Source organism: Danio rerio, chromosome 5 (genome assembly GCF_049306965.1).
Source record: "Danio rerio strain Tuebingen ecotype United States chromosome 5, GRCz12tu, whole genome shotgun sequence".
Taxonomy (NCBI): domain Eukaryota; kingdom Metazoa; phylum Chordata; class Actinopteri; order Cypriniformes; family Danionidae; genus Danio; species Danio rerio.
Window position 1 is genome coordinate 62,495,911 of NC_133180.1, and position 24,940 is coordinate 62,520,850.

A 24,940-nucleotide genomic window follows, 5' to 3' on the forward strand; every position below is an offset into this window, starting at 1 on the left:
GATGTCGATGGTTCTATATGCTAATAATTAGATGGGTTTATGGGCACAGGAAATCATCTGATTCTGAATTTCTGTTGATGCGCTGCACAGCACATTCATTTGTTCGAAATCTGTTGTATTCTTAATTCCCCAACCAACCCCCCCCCCCCCCCCATGCTCCAAAATATATATATTTTGTAACAAAAAAAACAATAATGGTAATCATTTGCAGCAGTTTTTCTAACTTTCTTACTGTTTTGATTGTGAAAATATACACATTTTCATAATTATTTTTCTTTACTTTTTCAAAACCATTGATCAATGTAATTTATTTTATACAATATTATCAGAGAAATGTAAGCTTACTGTATCATATTTGACACAAACTTAAATACTTTGTTAAAAAATCTTTTCAACGGTAGCTTTAGAAAAGTCATTGTTAAAGATATTAACTATGATGGATATGTTCAATCAATATGAAGGTTTTTTTTTTGGTCCCACTTTATATTAAGTTTCCTTAACTATATGTACTTACATCAAAAAAATAAATACAATGTACTTACTGTGTTTATAATGTATTTAAGAACACTTGTGGTGCTTTTGAGTTGGGATAGAGGTTGGGTTATGGACAGGTTTGGTGGTATGGGTAGGATTAAGGGTTGGTTAAGGTGTAAGGGATGGTCAACGGTGTATTTACAAATGTAATTACAGAAATTAATTACAGATGTAATTACTTACATGTATTTAATCAAGCATAAGTACACAACAAATACATGTACAGTATTTACACAATAAGTACATTGTAACAAACTATTAGTTCCTGTGTAAATATTTACTAGTTAAGGCCACTAAATATAAAGTGGGGCTTTTTTTAACTCCTAATGCATTGCACTGCATTTGGCCCACCAGAATTAAAATGACATGAAATGAAACATTTAAATGCTAATATTTTAAAGACAAACTAGTGGGAGATACTGTAGGAAATGATGCTAGGAACAATGTCTGCGCTTATGATGAAAGGTACATATATGGAGTATATAGAATTTTAGCGATTGATCCAACACTAATCCGACAATAATTTGCATGTACACACCCACAACATATAAGGTCTTTCCTGTATGATCACGTCTCTGTTTATTAATTTGCATAAATATGCCCTCACCATATAAGGGCTTTCCTCTATTATCACGTCCAGGTTCGTTAACTTGCATAAACACGCCCTCACCATATAAGGGCTTTCCTTTGTGATTAGGTCCCTTTTATTAATTTGCATAGACACGCCCTCACCACATAAGGGCTTTTATGTATGATCACATCCATGTTTATTATTTGCATATTCATGCCCTCACCATATGAGGTCTGTCCTGTATTGTCACATCCAGCTTTATTTGCATATACACGCCCTCACCATATAAGGGCTTGCCTTTATTATCAAGTCTAGGTTTATTAATTTGCATATTCATGCATTCACAATATAAGGGCTTTAGTGTATGATCATATTCGGGTTTAATTTGCATATATACACCCTTACCATATAAGGGCTTTTCTGTATGATCACATCCAGGTTTATTAATGTGCATATTCACACCCTCACCATATAAGGACTTTACTGTATTGTCACATCCAGGTTTATTGATTTGCATATACACGCCCTCACCATATAAGGGCTTTCCAGTATGATCACATCCCTGTATATTAAATTGCATAGACACTCTCACCATATAAAGGCTTTTTTTCTGTATCGTCACATCCAAGTTTATAGATTTGCATATACTCACCCTCACCATGTAAAGGCTTTCCTCTATTATCAAGTCCAGGTTTATTAATTTGCATATTCATGCCTTCATCATACAAGGGCTTTAGTGTATGATCACATTCAGGTTTAATTTGCATATACACTCCCTCACCATATAAGGGGGGTTTTCTGTATTATAACGTCCAGGTTTATTGATTTGCATATACACTCCCTCACCATATAAAGGATTTTCTGTATTATCACATCCTATATTGCATCCTCACTCTCACCATTTCCATATAAAGACGTTCTGCACAATCTTTACTTTCAGCCTTGTACAGAACTCAATGATAATGATATTTCAATTTTGAAAATCAAAATGAAAGTATATTGTATATTAAGTGCAGAATAATATTTAAACAGCTCTTCTTAATTTAGATGCTCTGAAATACAAACAATTGTTGAACCTAGCGGCCTAAAAATATCATTAGGAATGTGCGATAACATTAAAAATAGTATTTATTAGCCTTATTAGCACAATTAAGCCAATAAGTCAACACATGCTTGCCTCCACTTTTTTTATTTTACTAGTATTTTAGTTTTGTTTGATGTTCAGTGAAATTTCTTGTTCAGGCCGTAGATTTTATTTATATAAATAAAAGTTGGCCATAGAAAAGAACAGTTCAAAGATCTGTTCAAACTTTTCTGAAGTAAAATTTTTTAAAATAAAATCAGTTGTTCAGTTTGTTTTCAGCAAACATGCAGAAAAAGTTATACAACATATCAGCCTCCAAATATAGAGTTATCAGATCGGTCAAAATTTCCAGTTCATCTCTAAATACATGTGGTACATCAAAATACTTTAAAGCTGTTTTTTCCTCAATAGTTTTGTTGTGGGTAACTGATCACAACCCTAAGGTGACCAATCAGAAACTGCTGTACTCCTTTGAATATATGATAGGTAACATTGTCCTGGATGATAACTGCTGTCAGATTGAGGTTATTATGGATGTTATACTTACCATCATATTTAGTAAACAATAAGACATTTATGTTTAGACATTTGCCAGCAGCTCATGTAACATTTCGTTCGACCTGAAGGTCTTTGCATCCTTTTGACAGAGCATCTTCACTGCACTGATTATTATTACTTTTGTACTGAGCTCATGTTTAATAACTGACGTCATCAGCAAGTTCAAAGACTGAAAAATCTTTATTGCAAGTGTACAATATAAACAATGAGCAGACATTGTTATAGTTGAATGTCCATCAGAGAGGTGTTACGAGCAAACAGAGACAGATGAAAGAAAAGCTACACGAAAAAAGGAAAAGGAATCACGCTTTCTAAATGTCAACCATTTATCTTGTCATATTTTCTTTTAAGCTGGCAGGGACTGAAAACAAAACAAAAACACTAGTTTGAAAAATGAAACGTCCAGTGTTGCTTTTCTACGTTTGTTCGCGGATCAATTCAAGACGCTTTTGAGTCGATCGCCACTTGATCCAACCATAATTTGCAGTTTTATATTAGGGGGATCATTTTAGAGCATTAAAAAAGGCCAAAAGTGCATTAAACATCAAATAAAAGCTTCCATCACAGAATAAATAGTCCAGCACAAAGCAGAAGAGTCCACGAAAGGACAGAGAACACAAACTTATTCTTAAAGGAACACTCCACCTTTTTCCCCCTATAATGTCAAGAGTTGAGTTTTACCATTTTTGAATCCATTCTGCTGATCTTGAAGTCCGGCTGGAGCACTTTTAGCTTAGCTTAGCATAAATAGTTAAATCGGATTAGACCATTAGCATTCATATATTCATTCAAAATAAAAAGTCAAAATAGTTTGATAATTTTTCTATTTAAACTCGACTCTGTCGTCGTTACATCATGTACTAAGAATGATGAAAAAGTTGCTATTTTCACAGGTAATATGCCTAAGAACTACACTCATTCCAGCGTACCAATCAAGGCGCTGTGTAATATCATTGCTCCTGCAAACGGCAGCAAAGTTCCTTGATTATTAAGCCAGAATGAGAGTCAAACTTTAAATAGGGAACATTTTCACATCTTTTTTTTTTTTTTTTTTTTAAGGCTAACGGTCTAATCTGACTCTATTATGTATGCTAAGCTAAGCTAACAGTGCTCCGACCAAACCTGGAGATTGGCTGAATGGATTTAAAAATTAGAAAACGTAACTGTTTAACCCAATAAAAGTGTAGTGTTCCTTTAAGATGTTAACTTTGAGCTCAAGATGTGAATGATTTACAAGCGATACAAATTTCTGATGGAAATTAACATGAACATAAAATAAAAGCTTCCATCACCGTATAAATAGTCCAGCACAAAGCAGAAGAGTTTGAGAAAGGACCGAGAACACAAACTTTTGCTTATTCTTAAAGAAACACTCCCCTTTAAGAAAAAAATAGGCTTATTTTATGCCTCCTATAATGTTAACAGTTGAGTTTTACCATTTTTTAATCCATTCTGCTGATCTCCAGGTCTGGCAGGAGCACTTTTAGCGTAGCATAAATAGTTGTATCGGGTTAGAACATTAGCATTCATTTATTCCAAAAAATATAATCAAAATAGTTTGATAATATTTCTATTAAAACTCGACTTTTTTGTCGTTACATCAAGTATTAAGAATGACAAAAAAAATAAGTTGCTATTTTCTAGGTTGATATGGTTAGGAACTATATTCTCATTCCGGCGTAATAATCAAGTCGCGGTGTAACATCATTGCGCCTGCAAACGACAGCAATGTTCCTTGCCAAATGAGTCAAACTTTAAATAGGAAACATTTTCACATCTTTCTCTTTTTTTTTCTTTTTTAATTAGGCGGTCTAACCTGATTCAATTATGTATGCTAAGCTAAGCTAAAAGTGCTCCAACCAGACCCGAAGATCAACTGAATGGATTCAAAAACGACAAAACTCAAGTGTTTAACTCAAAATATGAAAGTGTAGTTTATCTTTAAGATAACTGAGCTCAAGATGTGAATGATTTACAAGCGATACAAATTTCTGATGGAGATTAACATGAACATACTGTGCATGTCAGACATGGGAAAGGGAAATCTTTAGGTTTCTGAATAACACGATTTCTTTTTTTAATATATTGCTAAACAATACTGGCATTCGATTTAATACCTTGACAGTAGGAATTATAGTGAACGGTACACAAAAAAAGGCAAAGATTAAAAATGCTAAATAATATTACAGTATTTCAAATAAATAAAAAGAATCAAACAACACACTATGGATAATTGCTTTGATGCTTAAAAAAACACGCTAAAAAAGGGGGGGAAAAAAAGCTTGTTGACCAGCAGTTTAAACAAAACGATAATAAAACACGAACATAATTTGATCTGGAGCTACCGGTGAATCATGCAAGGCTACGAATTGAAACTGTATTATACAGTAGCTCTGTGTGTAGTTCTGCATGATTGGCACATGCTTATAACAAACATACTTTGATTTCTGGGCTGCGTTGGTAATGGTAACAGTTTGAAGTGTGAATTATTTTTATTGCTTGTGCTACGAGATCCTCTTTACATATTACAAATGTGCAAATACTAGAGCTGTACTGATTTGGGCTCTTCAAGCTGAAAGTTGAAGCTGGCAGAGATCCACTACCTTTTAATATCATTAGTTTCGCAGTGAAAAAAACAACCTGAAATGCCTACCAAAATTACATCACTGAATCTACAAAAAAGTATTTACAAAATACAAAAAGGAATGCTTTCATAGAATAAACCTTGAAACCACTATTCCATTTTTTTATTTGGGTAAATGGAATGACATATTTATGTGACTCTGGAAACACAACGTTGCTGATGAGAGCGAAGACTTGCCCATTTCAGCTCTTAGAACTTGGGAGCAAAGGGAAAATGGCACCTGACAAAAATGGCAGAAAACAACTTGGAAAAAGTCTTAATACAAAAACACACCACCGACCAACCGAACATATAATACTTGTGTGAAATTCTAATCTATTAGAACTCAAGTGCTGTTTGAGTGAGAAACCTGATCTTTAAAAATAAAAACAAACATGATTCATACTTTTGGTTGCTCTTTCTGAGGTCTGTAAATGTTCAAGGGAAAGTTCAGCCAAAAATGAAAACGCTGTGATCATCTGCTCTTTTTCTTCAATCTTTCATCTATTTGATACAGTGGAAGTAAAGAGAAACTGGAACTCTAAAATATTAAATGTGAATAGTCGATTGAACAGTTTGACGGCCAAAAATTGACGTAGTTATTTGCTGAAAATATTCTTTCAGAGGTGAAATAAAAAAATCACATACTTGTGTGAATCTTAAAGGGATAGTTCACGCAGAAGCTGCTATTAATTCACTCTCAGGACATCCGAAATGTAGATGACTTTTTTAGTAGATATAAAATATAACAGTAAAATATTTTGAAGGCTGAAATATTTTGAAGGCTGAAACTGGTGCTTTGGTGATTGATACAACGCAAGTCAATGGATGGAAACAGAGAGAAAAACAAAAAGAAAACTTCATACAAATAGATTATGTTTTAGATTATGTTCTAGTGCTTATCCTGTCTTCTAAAGCTTATATAAAGCAAAATAAAGACTTTTTGTCTGTTTAAAGTGTCAGCAGTGGAAGAACACTAGAATATTGTGGATTTATGATTTATAGCTGTGTTCTAGCAAAATATCATTTGGTTCATTCTGTCAACATTTTAGCTAATTTAATGACATTAAATGACAATAAGTCTAAATGACAGAAAAGTGCAGTGTTTTTATCTTTATGTTCATATTTAGGCAACACAATGTCAAAGTTTTATCTTTAGAACAGTTCAAAAAAACGTAATATTTAGTGGAATAACTTAGAAAATGACGTTTTCATTTGTTCATTCAAGACAAAAAAACTCAACTAGAACACAATATTTGTGGATGAAACTTGGAAACAGGTGCTTTTGTGAACGATAAAATGCAAGTCAATTGTTAGAAACACTTTTGAGAGTAAAACAAAAGGAAAACTACATCCAAACAGATGTTCTGTTGTTGATCAGAATGATACTTGTGCTTATCATGTGTTGTAAAGCCTACATAAAAGAAACCAATGACTTTTTGTCTGTTTAAATATTAGCTATGGAAGACAGAGATCGCTTGAATATTCTGGATTTGTAGTTGTGTACATGCAAAGTGTCAATTCTGTGAACCACTATTAACATTTCAGCTAATTTAATGACAATAAATGACAATGGGTCTAAATGACAGAAAGGTGCAGTATGTTCATGTTTATATAGCTATTTAGGCAACACAATATCAATCTTTTAACTTCAGAACAGTTAAAAAAAAAAACCTCTATATTTAGTGAAATAACTCAACAAATGAATGAACAACAAATGTAAACGTGATTTTGACCACTCGTCCTTTTCGGAGGCAAAAAAACGAAAGTAAATTACAATATTTGTAAATGAAATTTGGAAAAAATGTACTACTTATTTAAAATGTGCTCAAATGTTCTATGTTCAACCCTCTTAAATTTGTAAAAATGATAAAGTTCACTTGATCAGTTTGTGTTGAGACAACATAAAGGAATTGTGTGGAACCTTGGTTTTTTTTTTACAGTCTAAGACCAAGAATAAGCCAAATATGAATTGGTTTCCTCAATCATACATCTAGTTAACCCACATCTTCTTGCAAACACACTAAACACCATTTGCCAAGGATGTGGATTCAAAATAATATGGATCTCTAAATAGTGTTTCTTGCACAGATCAACTGTTTTAGTTCATACGAAGACGATGTGAATCTGAATGGGGTAGATATTAGTTTTGTTATGAATTTTCATAGTTTTCTGACTCTCAAAGTGCCAGCCATTTTATGAATCACCAAGAACCAGTTTCAGATCTCCTTTAGTGGTAAACTGAAGGACAAAACTGCATCTTAGATGGCCTGAAGGAATTAATAGCAAAATTTGGTTTTTAAGTTTTCCCTTTAAAGGGTTTAATCACCCAAAATTGAAGCTTCTATTATTAACTACAAATCCTTGTGTTGCTCTAAATTCCAGAGAGCTTTGTTCAGTTTTAGAACATAAATGAAGATATCTTAGATATAATCCGAGAGCTCTCCAAGGACAGAGATGTTCCAGAAAAGGAACCAAAACATAACTGTAAAACAGCTTTGTTCGCCAATGTCTTCCTCATCAGATCAGTATCTGTGTTAATAACTACACACACTTTAGATAAAGAAGAACAAAGACATATTTACTGGTTTTTGGTGCCCAAAAGTGTTCAATCAAAAGCTTTTTTGATTACACTTCAACCACCGAAGTCACATGGAATGTCTTGACAATGTGTTTTGTTCCTTTTCTGGACTTTTAAAGCCTCTAAACTTGCTGTTATGGAGGATGGGAGAGCTCCAGGACTTCATCTAAAAAAAAAAAAATTGTGTACTGAAGATAAACGGAGGTCTCAGGTGGACTTTTTAGGCCTCTTGGCTTGCTGTTATGGAGGATGAGAGAGCTCCAGGATTTCATCTAAAAAACAAATGTGTACTAAAGATGAACAGAGGTCTCAGGTGTTTGAAAGTGCAATGAAATGACTAATTAATGACAGTTAGTTGTAATTTGTGGGTGAACTAACCCTTTAATATTGCATGTACAATATGTAAATGAAAGTCATCAGTGAAAATCTATTTATGACTTCAAAGTTACAGCAAAAGCCATATAAAACACTGTTATGAAGCAGCTCAATATATTTAAAGATTTCATTTTAGTCGTCATATACTTTCACTGTTTCGTGAAGATTCCATAAGTGCCTCCATTCAGCGTTTGATCATACAGGTTGAGTAAATGATGGGCGTTTTCATTTTTTGGCTGAACTATCAGCTGAAGAGGCGAGTAGTTGCAGTATTTTGCGATTTGGAAGTAGACTTTGTAAACTGTAGATTGCTGCATTGTCCATGTCTGAAGCAGGCCGGCAGTACTGTGTGTCTGGGTTTTACTTTAAGGCTCCCTGACTGGAGTATGACATCTGTGCTGCTGATGAGATCAAAAAAATTGCACTTGGGTAAATGTATCACGAATTTGGTCTCATTGCTTGATGAGTTGGAATGTAACTCTCGGAAAGTCTTAATTGATGAGTTATTTTATGTAAATATCTGTACATTTTGGGTTCTGTAATTCTAGAAGAACATAAAACAAACATAAAATGGCTTGACTATAAAACTGCCCAAACCGACAAACAAGTTTAGGATTCTAAAAAAAAAAAAATTTGATTTACTAAATGGACAAAAAGTCAATTTTCAGACATTCATCTCTCTATTTTAAAGGGATAGTTCACCTGAAAATGAAAAATCTGTCATCATTTGTTTACAGTTCCAAACCTGAAGGCTTTTAAATTTGCCAAACACAAAACAAACAAAGAAAAATAAGGAAAAAAGCCATTTTTCTTTGTGTTCCACAGGCATAAAAGTCATTTAGGTCAGAAAGCACCTTTTATAAGGTGAACTATCCCTCGTTTTACTGGTACGTTGACTGGAATACTCGACGGCAAACTGAATACACCTCATGTATCTTACCTTCTGTCTGTCGTAGCTTAACTGTTGCTCAGTTACAAAAAGCAAAACAATAAAAAAAGGGAGAATCTGCATAATTTTGACATCAGAGCAAAGCGGAGAGCTCCATCTCTCTCCATGCTAATGGCTCATAACAGCTGGTGCGCAGGCAGTTCACACAGTGATTTTGTGACCGAGTACTCTCTCTTTAGTACAATAATGCATGAGATTCTGAGGGCGAAACGTTCCTGGTGTTTCTTTCTGCAGATTAGGGATCACCTGGATGTGAAGTATGAGTTCGGCCTTTACAGCCAGCTCCTCCATAAAAGGCTATTTTTTCTTGACGGCGGCCAGTTCTTTCTGAATGTCGGCAAATTTGGGACGATTCTCTGGCTTGTACTCCCAGCATCTCTGCATGACCCTGTAGACCTCGTCCGGACACTTCTGCGGGCAGGACATCCTGTAACCTACATTAGACAAACACTATTTATTGGAAATGAACAGTTGGACAGGTTTTTTTTTTTTCATTGATAAAACGCTGATAGTAATTACAATCAAGTCATGTTTACAACATTCTAACGTAAAGCAGTCAAACATACAGAATAATTAAGTAATAGAAATGTATATCTTTGGTTTATTCACTAAAAGTGCAACTTGTATATAGTTAATTAAGAAATAAAAGCAATTCTTGTTCTAGGTTTGCATCATTCAATTTCTTCAACAGTTTATTTCATAGAATTAAAATATCAATGAATAAAATCTCACATAAAAAGGTAATTAAATGTCAATTAAATTATATGTAATTTAATTCATATAAATTTCACATGGTTCATTTACTACAAAAAAACTATTTTTGTTCAGTAAATCCAAAAATAAAAACAGTCATGTTGCAGTTTTGTACTATTTCACTTCAGTAACTCAATAATTATCATTATTGTTTTAAGATATAACCACTCACCGGCCACTTTATTAGGTACACCTGTCTAACTGTTAATGCAAATTTCTAATCAGCCAATCACAGAATTTAGGCATGTAGACATGGTCAAGACAAGAATCAGAATGGGGAAGAAAGGTAATGTAGGTGACTCTGAACATGGCATGGTTGTTGGTCTGAAAAAAAATGTTGATCTACTCGGATTTTTTTGCACAACCATCCTTAGGATTTGCAGAAAATGGCCTGAAAAAGGGAAAATATCCAGTGAGCAGCAGTTATGTGGGCGCAAATGCACAATTTGGCATCAACAACATGAAAGCATAGATCCATCTTGCCATGTTTAAATGGTTCAGGTTGGTGGTGGTGTAATGATGTTGGACATTTTCATGGCTAACTTTGAGCCCATTAGTTCCAATTGAGCATCGTGCCAACACTACAGCCTACCTAAGTAGTGTTGCTGACCACGTCCATCCCTTTATGTCCAAAGTGTACCCATCTTCTGATGGCTACTTCCAGCAGGAAACAGCGCCATGTCAAAGTGTGAATCATCTCAGACTGATTTCTTGAACATGACATTAAGTTCACTGTACTCAAATGGCCTCCACAGTCACCAGATCCCAATCCAATAAGGCACTTTTAAGATGTGGTTGAGCGGGAGACTCGCATCATAGATGTGCAGCCGACAAATCAACAGCAACTGCGTGATGCTATTATGTCAATATGGACCAAAATCTCTGAGGAATATCTCCAGTACCTTGTTGAATCTATTCAACACAAATCCACGAAGGATTAAGGCAGTTCTGAAGGCAAAAGGGGTCCAACTCTATACTAGTAAAGTGTACCTAATAAAGTGGCCGGTGAGTGTACATTGAATATAATGAAATATAAATACAAAAATTCATCATAAAGAAATCATAAATTAAACATGTAAACATTAACAAAAACAACTTGAGACCAATTAAAATGAAAGATAACTCGATTACTATTATGAACATCACATCAGCACATGGTTCTGCTGTTAAAAGTGGAATCTGCATTGTACCTTTTTCCACCTGTTCTCGGGCCTGCTGGTTGGTCATGCCAGGGTAGGGGCACATTCCTAGACTAAAGGTTTCCCACAGGAGGATTCCGTAACTCCACACGTCACTCTCTGAGCTGTATCTCCCTGTCATGTAAACAACATATCAGTCTGAACCAAAGCTTATTTAATTAACATATTCGCTTATCTGAACTTGTTAGATTATACTGCATGTACCAAACATAAAACAAATATGAGTGCTATGATATAAACAGCCATTGTTTTCATTTCACAGTAGAAGTCAAAATGATCATTTATAAACATACATACAATTTTTAAAAATAATTATTACACCATTAAGTGGAAGAAAAACCCTTAAAATTGAACATTTCATCACATGAGTAAGGATGTTACGACTGTAAAGGGATGGATCACAACATAAAAAGCAAAGTGATAATTCATCGAGCAATATTTGGGAGTGGAAGGTATAAAATTTATTTACAAACCAAAAGACAAATAAAGTATTTCAGGAGAGGACAAAAGCCAAAACAACAAACTAAAATCTTTTATTTAACTACACTGTAGAAAAAAATGCACGTAAAGTAGCAGTTTTCCATATTTTGTGGTTCATGTTTTTATTTTTTCTTATTTATTTCTGCTTTTGAATTGCATTATAACACCTTGATCTTTCTTCAAACAACTTTTAACCTTGAAACAGTCAAAAAAAGTGACTTTCATGAACATTTTAATAGTTTAAAGAGCTATGTTGTCTGAGTTGGTGTGATATATTACTCTACAAAAACTTTCTGATAAACTATAAGTATTTGCTATTATTTTACAGACGTATATCTCTAAATATTATTTCTTTTACATTAGAATGTTTTAAACTAACAAAATATAAATAATTCACTATAGAGTTGAATTTTCAACATCAAAAGCTGACAGAGCAGAGATCAAGGTCCCATAGAGCAATTCACAACCGTAAAAATAAACAAATAAGGAAAACACAATATTAAAAGCAATCTGTTATTAAACATATTTTTTACAGTGTAATTGTTTAGCTGCTAAGTAAAAGTAGTATGAATTATTAGCCCCCTGAATTATTAGCCCCCAGTTTATTTTTTCCCTAATTTCTGTTTAACTGAGAGAAGATTTTTTCAGCACATTTCTAAACATGATAGTTTTATTAACTCATTTCTAATAATTGATTTTTTTTTATCTTTGCCATGATGAAAGTGAATAATATTTGACTTGATATTTTTCAAGACACTTCTATACAGCACAAGTGACATTAAAAAGCTTAACTAGGATAATTAAATTAACTATGCAGGTTAGGGTAATTAGGCAAGTTATTGTATAACGATGGTTTGTTCTGTAGACTATCGGGGGGGAAAAAAAGTTAGTTTGAAGGGGCTAATAATTTTGTCCTTAAAATGTAAAATTATAAAAATTAAAAACTGTTTTTTTCTAGCCAAAATAAAAAAAATAAAACTTTCTCCAGAGGTCAAAATATTATCAGGCACAATGTGAAACATTTCCTGAATCTGTTAAACATCATACAGGAAAAATGAAAAAAAAAAAAAAAAAAAATGAAAAAAATTAAAAGGGGTTCTAATAATTCCGACTTCAACTGTATGTAAGTAAACCCCTGGGAACAAAAACTGTGAACACTGCATTTATGAGGAATTATGTGCCTCACACAGGTGAGTGGGCTTGACAAACCTCATGTAAAAACTCTCTCCTCTATATTAAGAAAAAAACATTCCCCCTCCATAGTCCAGCACCTAATTCTCTGAGCACAAACAGTTCTCTTGTATTATTAGCACTTCTTGTGTGTGTTGCCTCTTCTTGAAGAGACGCACACTGAATGTCTCCTGAATTGTAAGTTGCTTTGGAAAAAAGTGTTTGTCAAATGACTAAAAGTTTAAATACATTTTAAATGTGAAAAATACATTTTATATATTGAATAATTAAAATAATTTTTTAAGTAATAAACACATATAGATGAACCATTTTATTATTTATTTTACATTTTCTTTCAATAAGGAAGATTGGTAAACAAGATATTCACGTATGTGAAAATAAACACTATTTGTATTCATTGCTGTAACACTATCAAAATATCAAACCTACGAAAACCTAAATATGAACATTTGTGAACATAAGTGTTCTATTTAACAGCATCTCAATTAATAAACACACACACACACACACACACACACACACACTATCAAAATATTAAAACAAAAAAGAATGTAATGATACAGTATGATTTAAACAGCCATTGTTTCCTGTGATCATTTCTAAACGTACATAAAACACATTAAAATAACTGATTTGGTTTTCCTACCATAGTTGAGTGCTTCTGGTGCGGTCCATTTGATTGGGATCTGTTTCAGTCCTGATGAGGAGTAGATGCCGTCGTCCTCCTGTCGGGACATCCCAAAGTCACTGATCTTCAGCACATTGTTCTCTCCCACGAGGCAGTTGCGAGCAGCCAGGTCTCTGCAAGATTGAGAGAAATGCTGGAATTCAGTACGTTCAGGGTTTCACTGGACCTTTCATTTTTTGTTTTGTGCTTGTAAACTAAAATAGTCAATTTGTGACAACTTTTTGCTAAATATTCAACAATATTTGCAGGATTTCTGGTTTACTTTTACTGTTAAAATACACAAGAAAGTATTTCAATTTTTGAACTTAAGAACTGTTGGACTCTTTAATTTATATAAGGAAAATCATATCAAAGATCTCTCCCTCATAACCTCCATCAAAATATTCTTAATTTTGTTTAATAATCTCTTCCACATCAGCAAAATCATTAGCATTATAAAAATCATACCTAAATATTTATTACATTTGATGCATTTGTTCAGTCAGTCCGTTGTCATACACTACATGGCCTGACCTGATACAATATCTAATTTTTATTGTGCGATACATTGCACCAAAATGTATTATTATTGTCATTTTAAGACCATTTTATGCCATTCAATATATAATGCCAGTAAGACAAAAAAATAGCATAATAATAAAAGTAAAAACTAAATAAACACAGACTATTTTATTCTTAAGAGCACAAATAAAAATAATGAATGTAGGCCTGTCACAACAATTAATATAATGATTTATTGTGCAATAGAAGATGACCTCAATAATTTTTGCCACTGTAAAATATATTTACAAATTAAAGCCATTTTACAATGACATTTACATTTTACCTCATCGGTGTCAAAGTTTATAACTGGGCATTTACCTAATAGGACATTTAGTAGTATATATAATTTACCTTTTTAACATCAAATTATAGAAACTAAATAACCTTAAAAATTGTGAGTATTTTTAAAGTGTTTATGGCTATGTGCAATATTTGCAACTGTTTAACAAAGTAATTCTAGACTAAGATTTTAAAAGAAATTAATTTAGAATTGTATTATTTGTGTTTTTACTTTGCTTTAAACTATTTTATTTAATCAAAAGCGCCAGCAAAGGCATTTAATACTTTTTAAAGCATTTCTAGTTTTATTTAAATGTTATATTCTTCATAAAATCACAAAGAAAATTGCACTTTTTGATACCATGACACCACAAAAAAGCAGCATAACAGTTTTCTAAATTGATAATAAAAGAAACGTTTCTTGAGCACCAAATTAGCTTTTGGAAAACCTAAATTCAACATCATAAAAAATTGTATTTTAAAATATACTAAAATGGACAACCTTTGAATTGCAATAAATATAATATTATACCTGCTTTTACAGCGTTATTTGTATACAATTTTGGATTAGCTTTTGGATATTGTTGGCAAATTAATTGATGGTTATCAAAATGTGTTTTTTTTTCTTTTGGTAAGATTGATTTGGAGAGATATGGTATGATATGGCTATACCACTTGTTCCCCCTTTTTTTTGACAGTGGTGGGGAGTTCTTCTCATTTCAAGTGACTGTATTCTTAGCGGTAGTTTTGCTGTTAGGGTCCATGTGACAAATCTTAAAGGGTGTACTCACACTAGGCTATTTGAACTGTGCCCAGGCACGTTTTACCCCCTTTTCCTGGTTCATTTGACAAGTGTGAGTGGTGCGAATTTGGCCCAGGTAAAGTTCAGTTGGCCAGCCCTGGCCCGGTTGGAAGAGATGTGTCAGAGCACGGTTCGGTTGGGCTTTGTTGCAGTAAGCTTGTAGTGTGAGTGCAAAGCATGCTTGAGCGCCAAACTGAAGACAGGACGTCACTTATAAGTAACAGTTTTATATGGATTTATTAATCATTCTTACTTTTCCAAGAACATGAACCATCATAGTTTATTAAAGATGCAAATCCCCTGCTGTGTGATAGCTGTCTCCTTCAGTAAAGCTCCTAATACGTGCATTATGACAACTTTCATGAACATTTATGTGCGTCAAAAGTGGTGGATCTGTTCAGCAAAATATTGGACTGCGTGTCACTGCATATAAAACGACTTACATTTACATTTACATTACATTTACATTTAGTCATTTAGCAGACGCTTTTATCCAAAGCGACTTACAAATGAGGACAAGGAAGCAATTTACACAACTAAGAGCAACAGTGAATAAGTACTAAAGGCAAGTTTCAGGTCTGTAAAGTCTAAGAAGGGAAGTGTTAGTAGTTTTTTTTTTTTTTTTTTTTTTTGTACAGTTAGTGTGATATTCAAAGAGGCAATTGCAGATTAGGAAGTGAAGTGGAGACTAAATAGTTGAGTTTTTAGTCGTTTCTTGAAAATAGCGAGTGACTCTGCTGTTCTGATGCAGTTAGGGAGTTTATTCCACCAACTGGGCAGATTGAGCGTGAGCGTTCGCGAAAGTGATTTCTTCCCTCTTTGGGATGGAACCACGAGGCGACGTTCATTCACAGAACGCAAGTCTCTCCAGTTTGGAGAGAACAAGAGCTTGAACAAGGAGTTGAGCTGCATGTTCAGATAAGAAGGGTCGGATCTTTCTGATGTTATAGAGTGCAAATCTGCACGATCGAGCAGTTCTAGAAATGTGGTCAGAGAAGTTTAGTTGGTCATCAATCGTTACTCCAAGGCTTTTCACCATTTTGGATGCAGTAATGGTTGCCCCATCCATCTGGATTGAAAAGTTATGGTGTAGAGTCGGGTTGGCAGAAACTACAAGCATTTCCGTTTTTGCGAGGTTCAGCTGAAGATGATGATCTTTCATCCAGTGTGAAATATCCAACAGGCAGGCTGAGATACGAGCTGGAACCGAGGGATCATCAGGATGAAAAGAGAGGTATAGCTGGGTATCATCAGCATAGCAGTGGTAGGAGAATCCATGTCTCTGGATGACTGGTCCTAGAGATGATGTGTAGATGGAGAAGAGAAGTGGCCCAAGAACAGAGCCTTGAGGTACCCCAGTGTTTAGATGCTGTAGGTTGGACACCTCTCCCCTCCAAGACACCCTGAATGACCTGTCAGAGAGGTAAGATCTGAACCATTGTATAACAGTGCCCGCAACACCCAGTGACTCAAGCGTAGATAGCAGGATATGGTGGTTGACAGTGTCAAAAGCAGCTGACAAGTCCAGCAAAATGAGGACTGATGAATTAGAGTCTGCTTTAGCCAGTCTGAGATCCTCCACGACCGAGAGCAGGGCAGTCTCAGACTTAAAAATAATACAAAACAATATAACTACTGCAGTCTCCATTGTGCTTCTCTTCCAGTTTAACTGCATCATTGATGAGGTAAGCATGCTCAGGCTCGGAAGGCAAAAAATGCAACGTGAGTGCTGACCAAGGGGAAGAGGGGAGAGGGGGACAATCGTGCCTGAGCAAGGTTTTTTAAGACAACTGTGCCTTGTGTGAGTACACCCAAAGACTGATAGGAGTAGAGCTCACAGAAGACTGATTTTGGTTTCTAGACAGATATTTTTGTCTTTCCAAATGGGTCTTATCTTTGATATAGCAGAAGTTGACATCTATTTTTGTCCCTCTTCACTAATGACAGGTCCTAAGTGCTTGAACTGACTGAGTTCTTGCCCTCTGACTTTGATCTTGGTTGAGATTTGTTTGACATCATTTGTCATTAACTTAGTCTTCTCTGCACTTATCCCCATAACGAATCTGGAGTTTTTTTATCAAGGGTTTTCACTAATGTGGCAAGCTCATCCTCAGTGCCAGCCAGCCCATCAATGTCATCTCCAAAAGGAAAATTGGTGATGTTGCGCCCTCCAATGCTTACTGTGCCCTAGTGATGCTCCAGATGGGCTCAAAGTAGATGTTAAAAAGTGTGAGTGATAGAAGACAGCCTTGATTTACACTAACTGTTTTCTGAAATAATTCCCCCAATCATATATTGAGTGTGACAAACTTTTTAAAAAAGAACAAAAAGGCCTACAAGTATGCATATCACAAGAGTCGGAATTTTAAATCGCATCTTTAAAACACCTCTAAACGCTGATAATCATATTGAGAACATCTCTCTCAGACATGGAAGATGACTGTCTAACACTCCTCCATCCTAGAGCAGCGATTTAAGATTCTGGTCTCCATCCACCGCGGGGCATTTATGCTGAGCAGACATCCTCAGCCACACAGCCATATTAGCTTGTCACATCCCAAAAATTGCCTTGCTGACATGAGATGGGGAAAGACAGTGGGGGGGTGGCGGAGAAGAGAGCGGTGATCTGACAGAAAGGTGCTCCAACTGCTGCCGCCTCTAACATGATCATGTCTGATAGTAAATGGGTTTTAGCGGGGTGCTGATAGAGCCGTGGCTGTGAAAGCGGTCTGAGCTCATTTCTCAGACTCAATTGTGAGCGACGTGTATTCAGCAGGCTGACTCCGGCCTCAACAGCCCAATGCACCAAAGCCCATTTCACAGTTTAAAAAAATAAATAAATAAGAAAAATCTCCACCAGACAAGAAACAGGAGGAATGGTGCCGCTCAGTCTTGTTATTTTTCAGTTGTTTATATCACGAAAAAGAAAAGTTTTATTATGATACTGGCGATAGTGCACAGTTTGAAAAAACATTCAAGAGGAAATCAGTTTTTGGGATGCACTGATATTGACAATTTGGCACCGATATTCATTCATTAATTTTCCTTCAGCTTAGTCCCTTTATTCAACAGGGGTTGCCACAACGGAATGAACCGCCAACTTATCCAGCATATGTTTTAGGCAGCGAATCCCCTTCCAGCCACAACCCACCACTGGAAAACACTCATACACTCCCGTCCACACTAATACACTATGCCCAATTTAGCTTACCAAATTCCCCTTTAGCGCATGTCTTTGATCTGTGGGGGAAAGCTGAGCACCCGGAGGAAACCCACACGAACATGGGGAGAACATGCAAACTCCACACAGAAATGCCAACTGACCCAGCCGAGACTTGAACCAGCAACCTTCTTGCTGTGAGGGTAAACCACTGAGCCACCATGTTATATTATAACCAATATGTTTATATTTGCAAGTCGATAACCGATAAATCCAAATCATGCCACATTACGTTTTCTAAACCAATTTACAAAAACAAAGGCGAAACAACTACGGTAGAACTGCAGAAACTCTTTCTGCAAAGTTATTCAAAAAAAATGATCCTCTTTTTCACAAAAAAAAAAATTATAATTCTACCTCTGCTGCCAACTTGTCTTACTGCTGGCTGCTGCTTCATGAAGCTTTCAAACCTTTGCTAATCTTTTGTTTCGAATCAGTGGTTCAGAGTGGATATCAAATCAATATGGTCACATAATGTCAGTAAACAGGGCTTTGTTATGTCATTACTGTTTTAAAATTTTTGATTGTTTATGGTTGTTTATCTGGAGGCAATTTGTGTAATACCATAAGATCCAAATGAATTAGGATTGGTGAATGGCACTTTAATTGTTTTTACCTGATCTCCGATCAGTTTTAAGGATCTGTAGACATTAAAGCGGCAATCCAGAGTGCATTTTAGGGCTTGGTTGTGTTTATGGGGTGCAAAGCAATATGTGCTCATGCTTCATTTGTAGAAAATCACGTTATTTTTTCATTTACCTTACTTTGATTATATACTGCTACTCAGCTTACATGAAAACAACTGTCATATTTCCCAATTCCTCTGAAAACCCGCCCTCAAGAGGCTTGAGGTTGATTGGTCAGCTAACATAATGTGCAGTAATTCGCAGATCAGAATCAGAAAGAGCTTTATTGTCAAGTATATGCACACAAACGAGGAGTTTGTTTTCATGACAGAGCTTCTACAGTGCAACAGAATACAAAGACAGGACAAAAAACAGATAATAAATATATTTTAAAAATAAAAGTAGTGAATGCAAATATACAAATTGACAAGTGGTTGTACAGGTATATTACTATTTACATCACCAGGAAGCATCTCTGTTATAACATTACAGCGCCTCTGGCCACACCCCTTCGCTGCGTGTGGTGTATGTGCATAACCTGAAGGCTTTATGACATCATTAACCTGGATGTATTTTTTGTAGTTCCCAAACTTTATTCGCTGTAGGCTTTGCTAGGCTAACTTTGTAAAAGCCAATGTCTCCCTTTGCATTGAACTTAAAGCGTCTTACATTCAGAGATGTTGTTTATGTTCACACAGCTACATTACACATCAACTTTAGACCACCTCTTTAGTGACACGTGTAAAACAAAAATCTCACAATATTATACTATTGATGACATTTTTTTAAACTTCATTTGGCTGAAGCAGGTAACTTTACTTTTGGGCATTTTTGAGAAGTGCTCATTTACAGAGTCAGGTTTGAAATATTGATTGTCTATTAGTGTTAGCTTTTTACAGACTTTATGATCCCGATTAATGCTTTGTTTCTAGATAGAAAAAAGTGTTAGAAGCACATACTGAATAAAGCCCTGTATGATTGGGATCAGTCAAAAAGCCATTCATTTTTCATATATTCTGACTAATATATATAAAAAGTTATCTGTGTATTTTACTTTCATTTTCCAAGTCTAATTTGTACAGCACCTGCATATGAATCAAAGGTGTTAACAGGCAAACGTTAAGACCTTGGAGAGGCTGTTAGTCAGCAGAGGTTTTAGCGCTACACAAGTGACTGTTTAACTTACTGAGGGATATTGAACACAGAGTTATTCTGTACTTTCACAGTGAATTCAGCAACCCAAAACCGATTGGTAGCAGTTCAATTTGGGCCACAATTGAGGGTATTAACAAACCATTAACTAACTCTACTAGCTTAATAAACTACTAATTAGCTGTTAATCATATATACATTTAAAATCAGAATTATTAGCCCTCCTTTGATTTTCTTTTTAATTTTTTTATATTACCTAAATGATGTTTAACAGAGCAAGGACATTTTCACAGTATGTATGATAATATTTTTTCTTCTGCAGAAAGTCTTGTTTGTTTTATTTCGGCTAAAATAAAAGCAATTTTTAAACACCATTTTAAAGTCAAAATTGTTAGCCCCTTTAAGCAAATTTTTTTTGATAGTCTACAGAACAAACCATTATAATATAATAACTTGACTAATTACCCTAGCTTGCCTAGTTAACTGAATTAACCTAGTTAAGCCTTTAAATGTCACTTTAAGCTGTATAGAAGTTTCTTAAAAAAATATGTAGTCAAATATTATTTACTGTCATCATGGCAAAGGTAAAATAGATCAGTTATTAGAATTAAGTTATTCAAACTATTATGTTTATAATTGTGTAGAAAAAAAAATCTCTGTTAAACAGAAAAATAAACTGGGGGCTAATAATTCAGGGGGGCTAATAATTTTGACTTCAACTGTATTTAGATGTTGGGTTTAGGTTTTCAGAATAAGATCATTCTTTATAACTACTAATCAACCATTAATATCTTCTGATGGTAATTATGAATTGTGACCTAAACTAAAGTGATACCAACCATTTTTCTAAAATCACAGGTAAAAGGTCACCTCAGACGACCTGATCCTACTACGAGCACTCCACTTGTGATCAGACCTCTGAAAATAGATGTTAATACCAGGTGGAAACAGAGCTTGTGTCACTTAAGAGGGTCAGATTTTCTGGCTTTAACTTAATTTGAACATAATTTTGGTGTTGTGGATTAGACAAATATTCCGACCAATCATCGTTTGCAGTCTCGAACAACATGCATAATGTCATTACAAAAGTGGAACTAGAAACGACTTCCAGAAACAAGAGCATAAACGAACAGCATTTACCCAAGCAGTGTGATTTATACTGTCCGAGGAAAAGACAAAAGAAAGATTGATGCAATAGCTCCATGAACTCCACCTAGCAGCACCAACTCCATCATCTTTCTTTTGTTTCTCCATGTATGAAAGCTGTGCATGCAAGAGCTTTTGTGCTCCTAGTGGTCAGTGTAAAAGATGTCATACAGCTTGTTCGGGAGAACTGTAAAAGATTAAACTAATTCTGTTGGGTTATCATGAAGTATCTTCACCCTGGTATCAGTTGTCATCAACTCTTGCAGAATATACAAGATAAAACCATTAAATCTTCCATCTGAAGCCCTCCATTGTTTTTGAAACACTTCAACACTATGTCAAACAGATATCGTAACAGATATTATACTGTATACTGGGTAAATTACTAGATTTCACTGCTTTTCACTTTTTTATCAACACTTGCAAATTATATTACTACTATTTACAGCAATGTTTCTAAACTAAGGGGGCATTCACACAGTATGCACTGCGTGTCTAAAAATCCAACATTCATCGTTTACGAATGTTTGTTTTTTTAAAAGCCAAATAAAATGGCAACTTGCTACTGTAAACTTGCTTGTTTGTTTTAAGAAATAACAAACCTAAGTGAGTTTTACATTAAAACAAGTTCAATTAGAGGCCAGTGGGTTTAGTAAAATAATCTAATTTCAATCTGAAAACAATATCATTTAAATTAACCCACTGGTTTATTATTTAGCTTGTTTTAAATGTAAAACTCACTTAAGCTTGACTAATTATTTATAAAAATAAAATAATGTTTTATAGCTCTTTAGAAAATGCTTCTTGATTTAAGGACTTTTAGATATTTAGACTAAAAGGACAACAACTCCAAGTAAGAAAAGCATTTTTCACAGTCTATTTTGGTATAACATTTATTTTAGTATAAATGTATTGCATCCTTTTTACTGTAATACAGTAATATCTTTAAGTTTTTGTTGTTGTACTGTCATGGATTGTGCTGTTCACATAGTGACCAAAATCACAAACTGAGCAATAATAATAATAATAATAAATAAATAAATAAATAAATAAATAAAAAATAATACATAAATTTGCTTGTTTTTTTCATACTTTATGATACAATTTTATTATTATGTTGGATATAAATAAAACTTAAACTATGGTGTTATTGCATTTTTTTGTAAAACAATAAAGTATCAAATATGATAAACTATACTCAAATAAATCATAAATTCAAGGTACTTGAAAAGTAACTAAAAAAGTGAAATAGCATCAGGGGCAAGTTCTTAATCAGGGGCAAGTTTTGCAAAAAAAAAGAGTAGGCGCTGTGTACAATATTGCTGTTTTTAAACCAATAGCCATGTTAATAAAAGCTTTTTAACTTTTTCACTTACTTTCCGAGTGCCTTGGATTAGCGGTCTGCATTCGGACCAAATTCCTGGCATTTCCTTAAAGGACGTATAGGAGTCTTTTCAATGCATCATAGGCACAAATGGAAAAAAAATATCCTTTGCGCAATGTGATAATATCTATTTTTACCCTTTAGCAGTCACAAGACTGAAACCTCAGGTTTAAGGTGGCACTCATGTCTCATCACAAAGGGGCAAACAAAACTGACATTTAGCCTACAATCCTTGCACAACCTAGTGTTTTATCTGTTACTTCTCTTGTTTTGTAGTACCCAATTTAAATGTGAGATTTTGGAAACCAGATCTAAATTTAGCTGAAACGGTTGGGTCAGGCAGAATATTATACTAAGCGGGCAGTAAAGACTGAAAATAGAGGGAGCGGTCGGGTGCGGAATAAAACCTCGCGGGACTGGGAATACAAAAACAGTCCTGTGCAGACCTCTACCTTGGACTTAGATTAGACTTAGATATTTTTTTTTTGTTTATCTTATGAATCCCTTATCCAAGAAGCACATCAAATACCCCTGAAGCACTTTTTTATTCTTGTTTGATTGTTATATTATGAATAATAAATCTAGATTGCATTAAATGAAATTTTACAACTCAGAAAATACAGAAGTGATACTACAATGTAAATCGTTCAGATTAATTTCAGTAAAAAAGCAAATTATAGCAAATTGCCATAAAAATAATTTGACTAAAATATTTTTTCTTACCTGTGTATACAGTTCTTTAGCTCCAAGTATGCCATTCCTCCAGCAGCATCTAATGCAAACTTTACAAGTTGCTTTGTCTTGAGGTCTTCCTTTTTCTTCCTTAAGAATGATAAAAAGTCTCCACCTGTTGAAAAAAAAGGCAAAGCAAATGAGCTACAAATATGCAATACATTAAAAGAGACAACAACATCCCAAACAAGTGTATGACACAACTTTTAATGAGGAATGCTTTTCAGTGGCTAATGGCGGAGGGAAAGATCCAGTTTACTGACCTGGCACAAGTTCCATTACTATGTAAATGGGCTGCCGTTGGGTACAGACGCCTATTAACTTCACAATGTTAGGGTGGTCGTACTGCTTCAGGATCCTAGAGGTAGAGGAGGCATAAATGACCATGTTATTTCATCTCTCATCTTTTTTTTTTAGCAAAATTATTAATCAAGTGAACATTATTCATTGATATTGAATGGAAAGTGTCACCTTGCTTCTGAGAGAAACTTTATCTTGAGGTCTTGCGGTAAATCTTCTTTACAAGTTTTGACAGCCACCGGTGTTTTATCGCGTAGCGTTCCTTTAAAAACCTCACCAAAATTTCCCTAAAACAACATTTGCCCAAAAGCAATTAGTGTTCATGTTTAAAATAATAAAATGACAAAAAGTACTATGAAGATGGAGGTTTTTCTTAAAATACACGTTATTATGCCTTCTGAACATATGCCATAGTGTTTAAACAAAGAATGGGTCATTGCAGCTGACAAATGAACAAAACTCTCTGTGAAATTTCGTAATTGTGTTTAATATTTTACTGACTAGTTGGTTAGTTCTTCAGGCTACCATTTTTTAAAAACTTACACTTTTACTATTGGTAAAAGTCTTACAAAAAAAATCACCATGGTACTTAAATACAGTAAGAGTCATTCAGCATCCAATGCAGTCTGGATATTTTTCAAATATATAATCATGTAAAAGTTTATGTAATCAAAAACACAGTAACACAATTGTATACACTGCAAAAAAAAATCAGTTTATTAACAGTTTCTGAGTTATCCATTTATTTTCAGTTGTAAATTGCACTACGAGACCTTGATTTCTGCTCTGTCGACTTTTGATGTTAAAAATTCAACTCTGCAGTTTAACAAGGTGACGTTATTGACATTTTAGTCACTTGAAATAGTATATTGTATAAGATATAATATATACAGAGAGATAAGTCAGAAGATGTACTGGCAGTTTATTACAAGGTCTTTGTGCTGTAATATACAACATCAAACCAGACAATATATCACTTTAAACTAATAAAAATGTTGATAAGTCACTTTTTTTTTGGACTTTTCAAGGTCCCTTAATGCAATTCAAAAGCATAAATAAACGGGGGGGGGGGGGGGGATAAAAACAGAAACCACAAAATACAGAAAACCGCTAATTTACAGATATTTTTTAGAGTGTAGTGAGATATTTTGTACTTTCAATTTGTTAAAG

General features: G+C 34.4%; 1 protein-coding gene and 1 long non-coding RNA gene across 5 annotated transcripts in view; one reads left to right on the forward strand and one right to left on the reverse strand.

Annotated features, from left to right (window-relative positions):
* The first annotated feature begins 839 nt into the window (after positions 1 to 839).
* On the forward strand, positions 840 to 5,372 carry LOC141385631 (uncharacterized). The gene is made up of 2 exons (XR_012406402.1): positions 840 to 2,117; positions 2,760 to 5,372. It is a non-coding gene; the product is annotated as an uncharacterized lncRNA (long non-coding RNA).
* A 107-nt stretch (positions 5,373 to 5,479) lies between these two features.
* The window catches only part of fer (fer (fps/fes related) tyrosine kinase), a 66,835-nt gene continuing 47,374 nt past the window's right edge, over positions 5,480 to 24,940 (reverse strand). For all 4 annotated transcript variants that reach the window (XM_073951504.1, XM_009301877.5, XM_073951505.1 and 1 more), the window contains exons 14-19: positions 23,942 to 24,057; positions 23,734 to 23,828; positions 23,462 to 23,585; positions 13,545 to 13,699; positions 11,219 to 11,341; positions 5,480 to 9,709 (exon numbers count right to left, since the gene is read on the reverse strand). In XM_073951504.1, the coding sequence (XP_073807605.1) occupies positions 9,573 to 9,709; positions 11,219 to 11,341; positions 13,545 to 13,699; positions 23,462 to 23,585; positions 23,734 to 23,828; positions 23,942 to 24,057 (750 nt within the window). In that variant the 3' untranslated portion in view covers positions 5,480 to 9,572. The remainder of the gene's footprint in view (positions 9,710 to 11,218; positions 11,342 to 13,544; positions 13,700 to 23,461; positions 23,586 to 23,733; positions 23,829 to 23,941; positions 24,058 to 24,940) is intronic.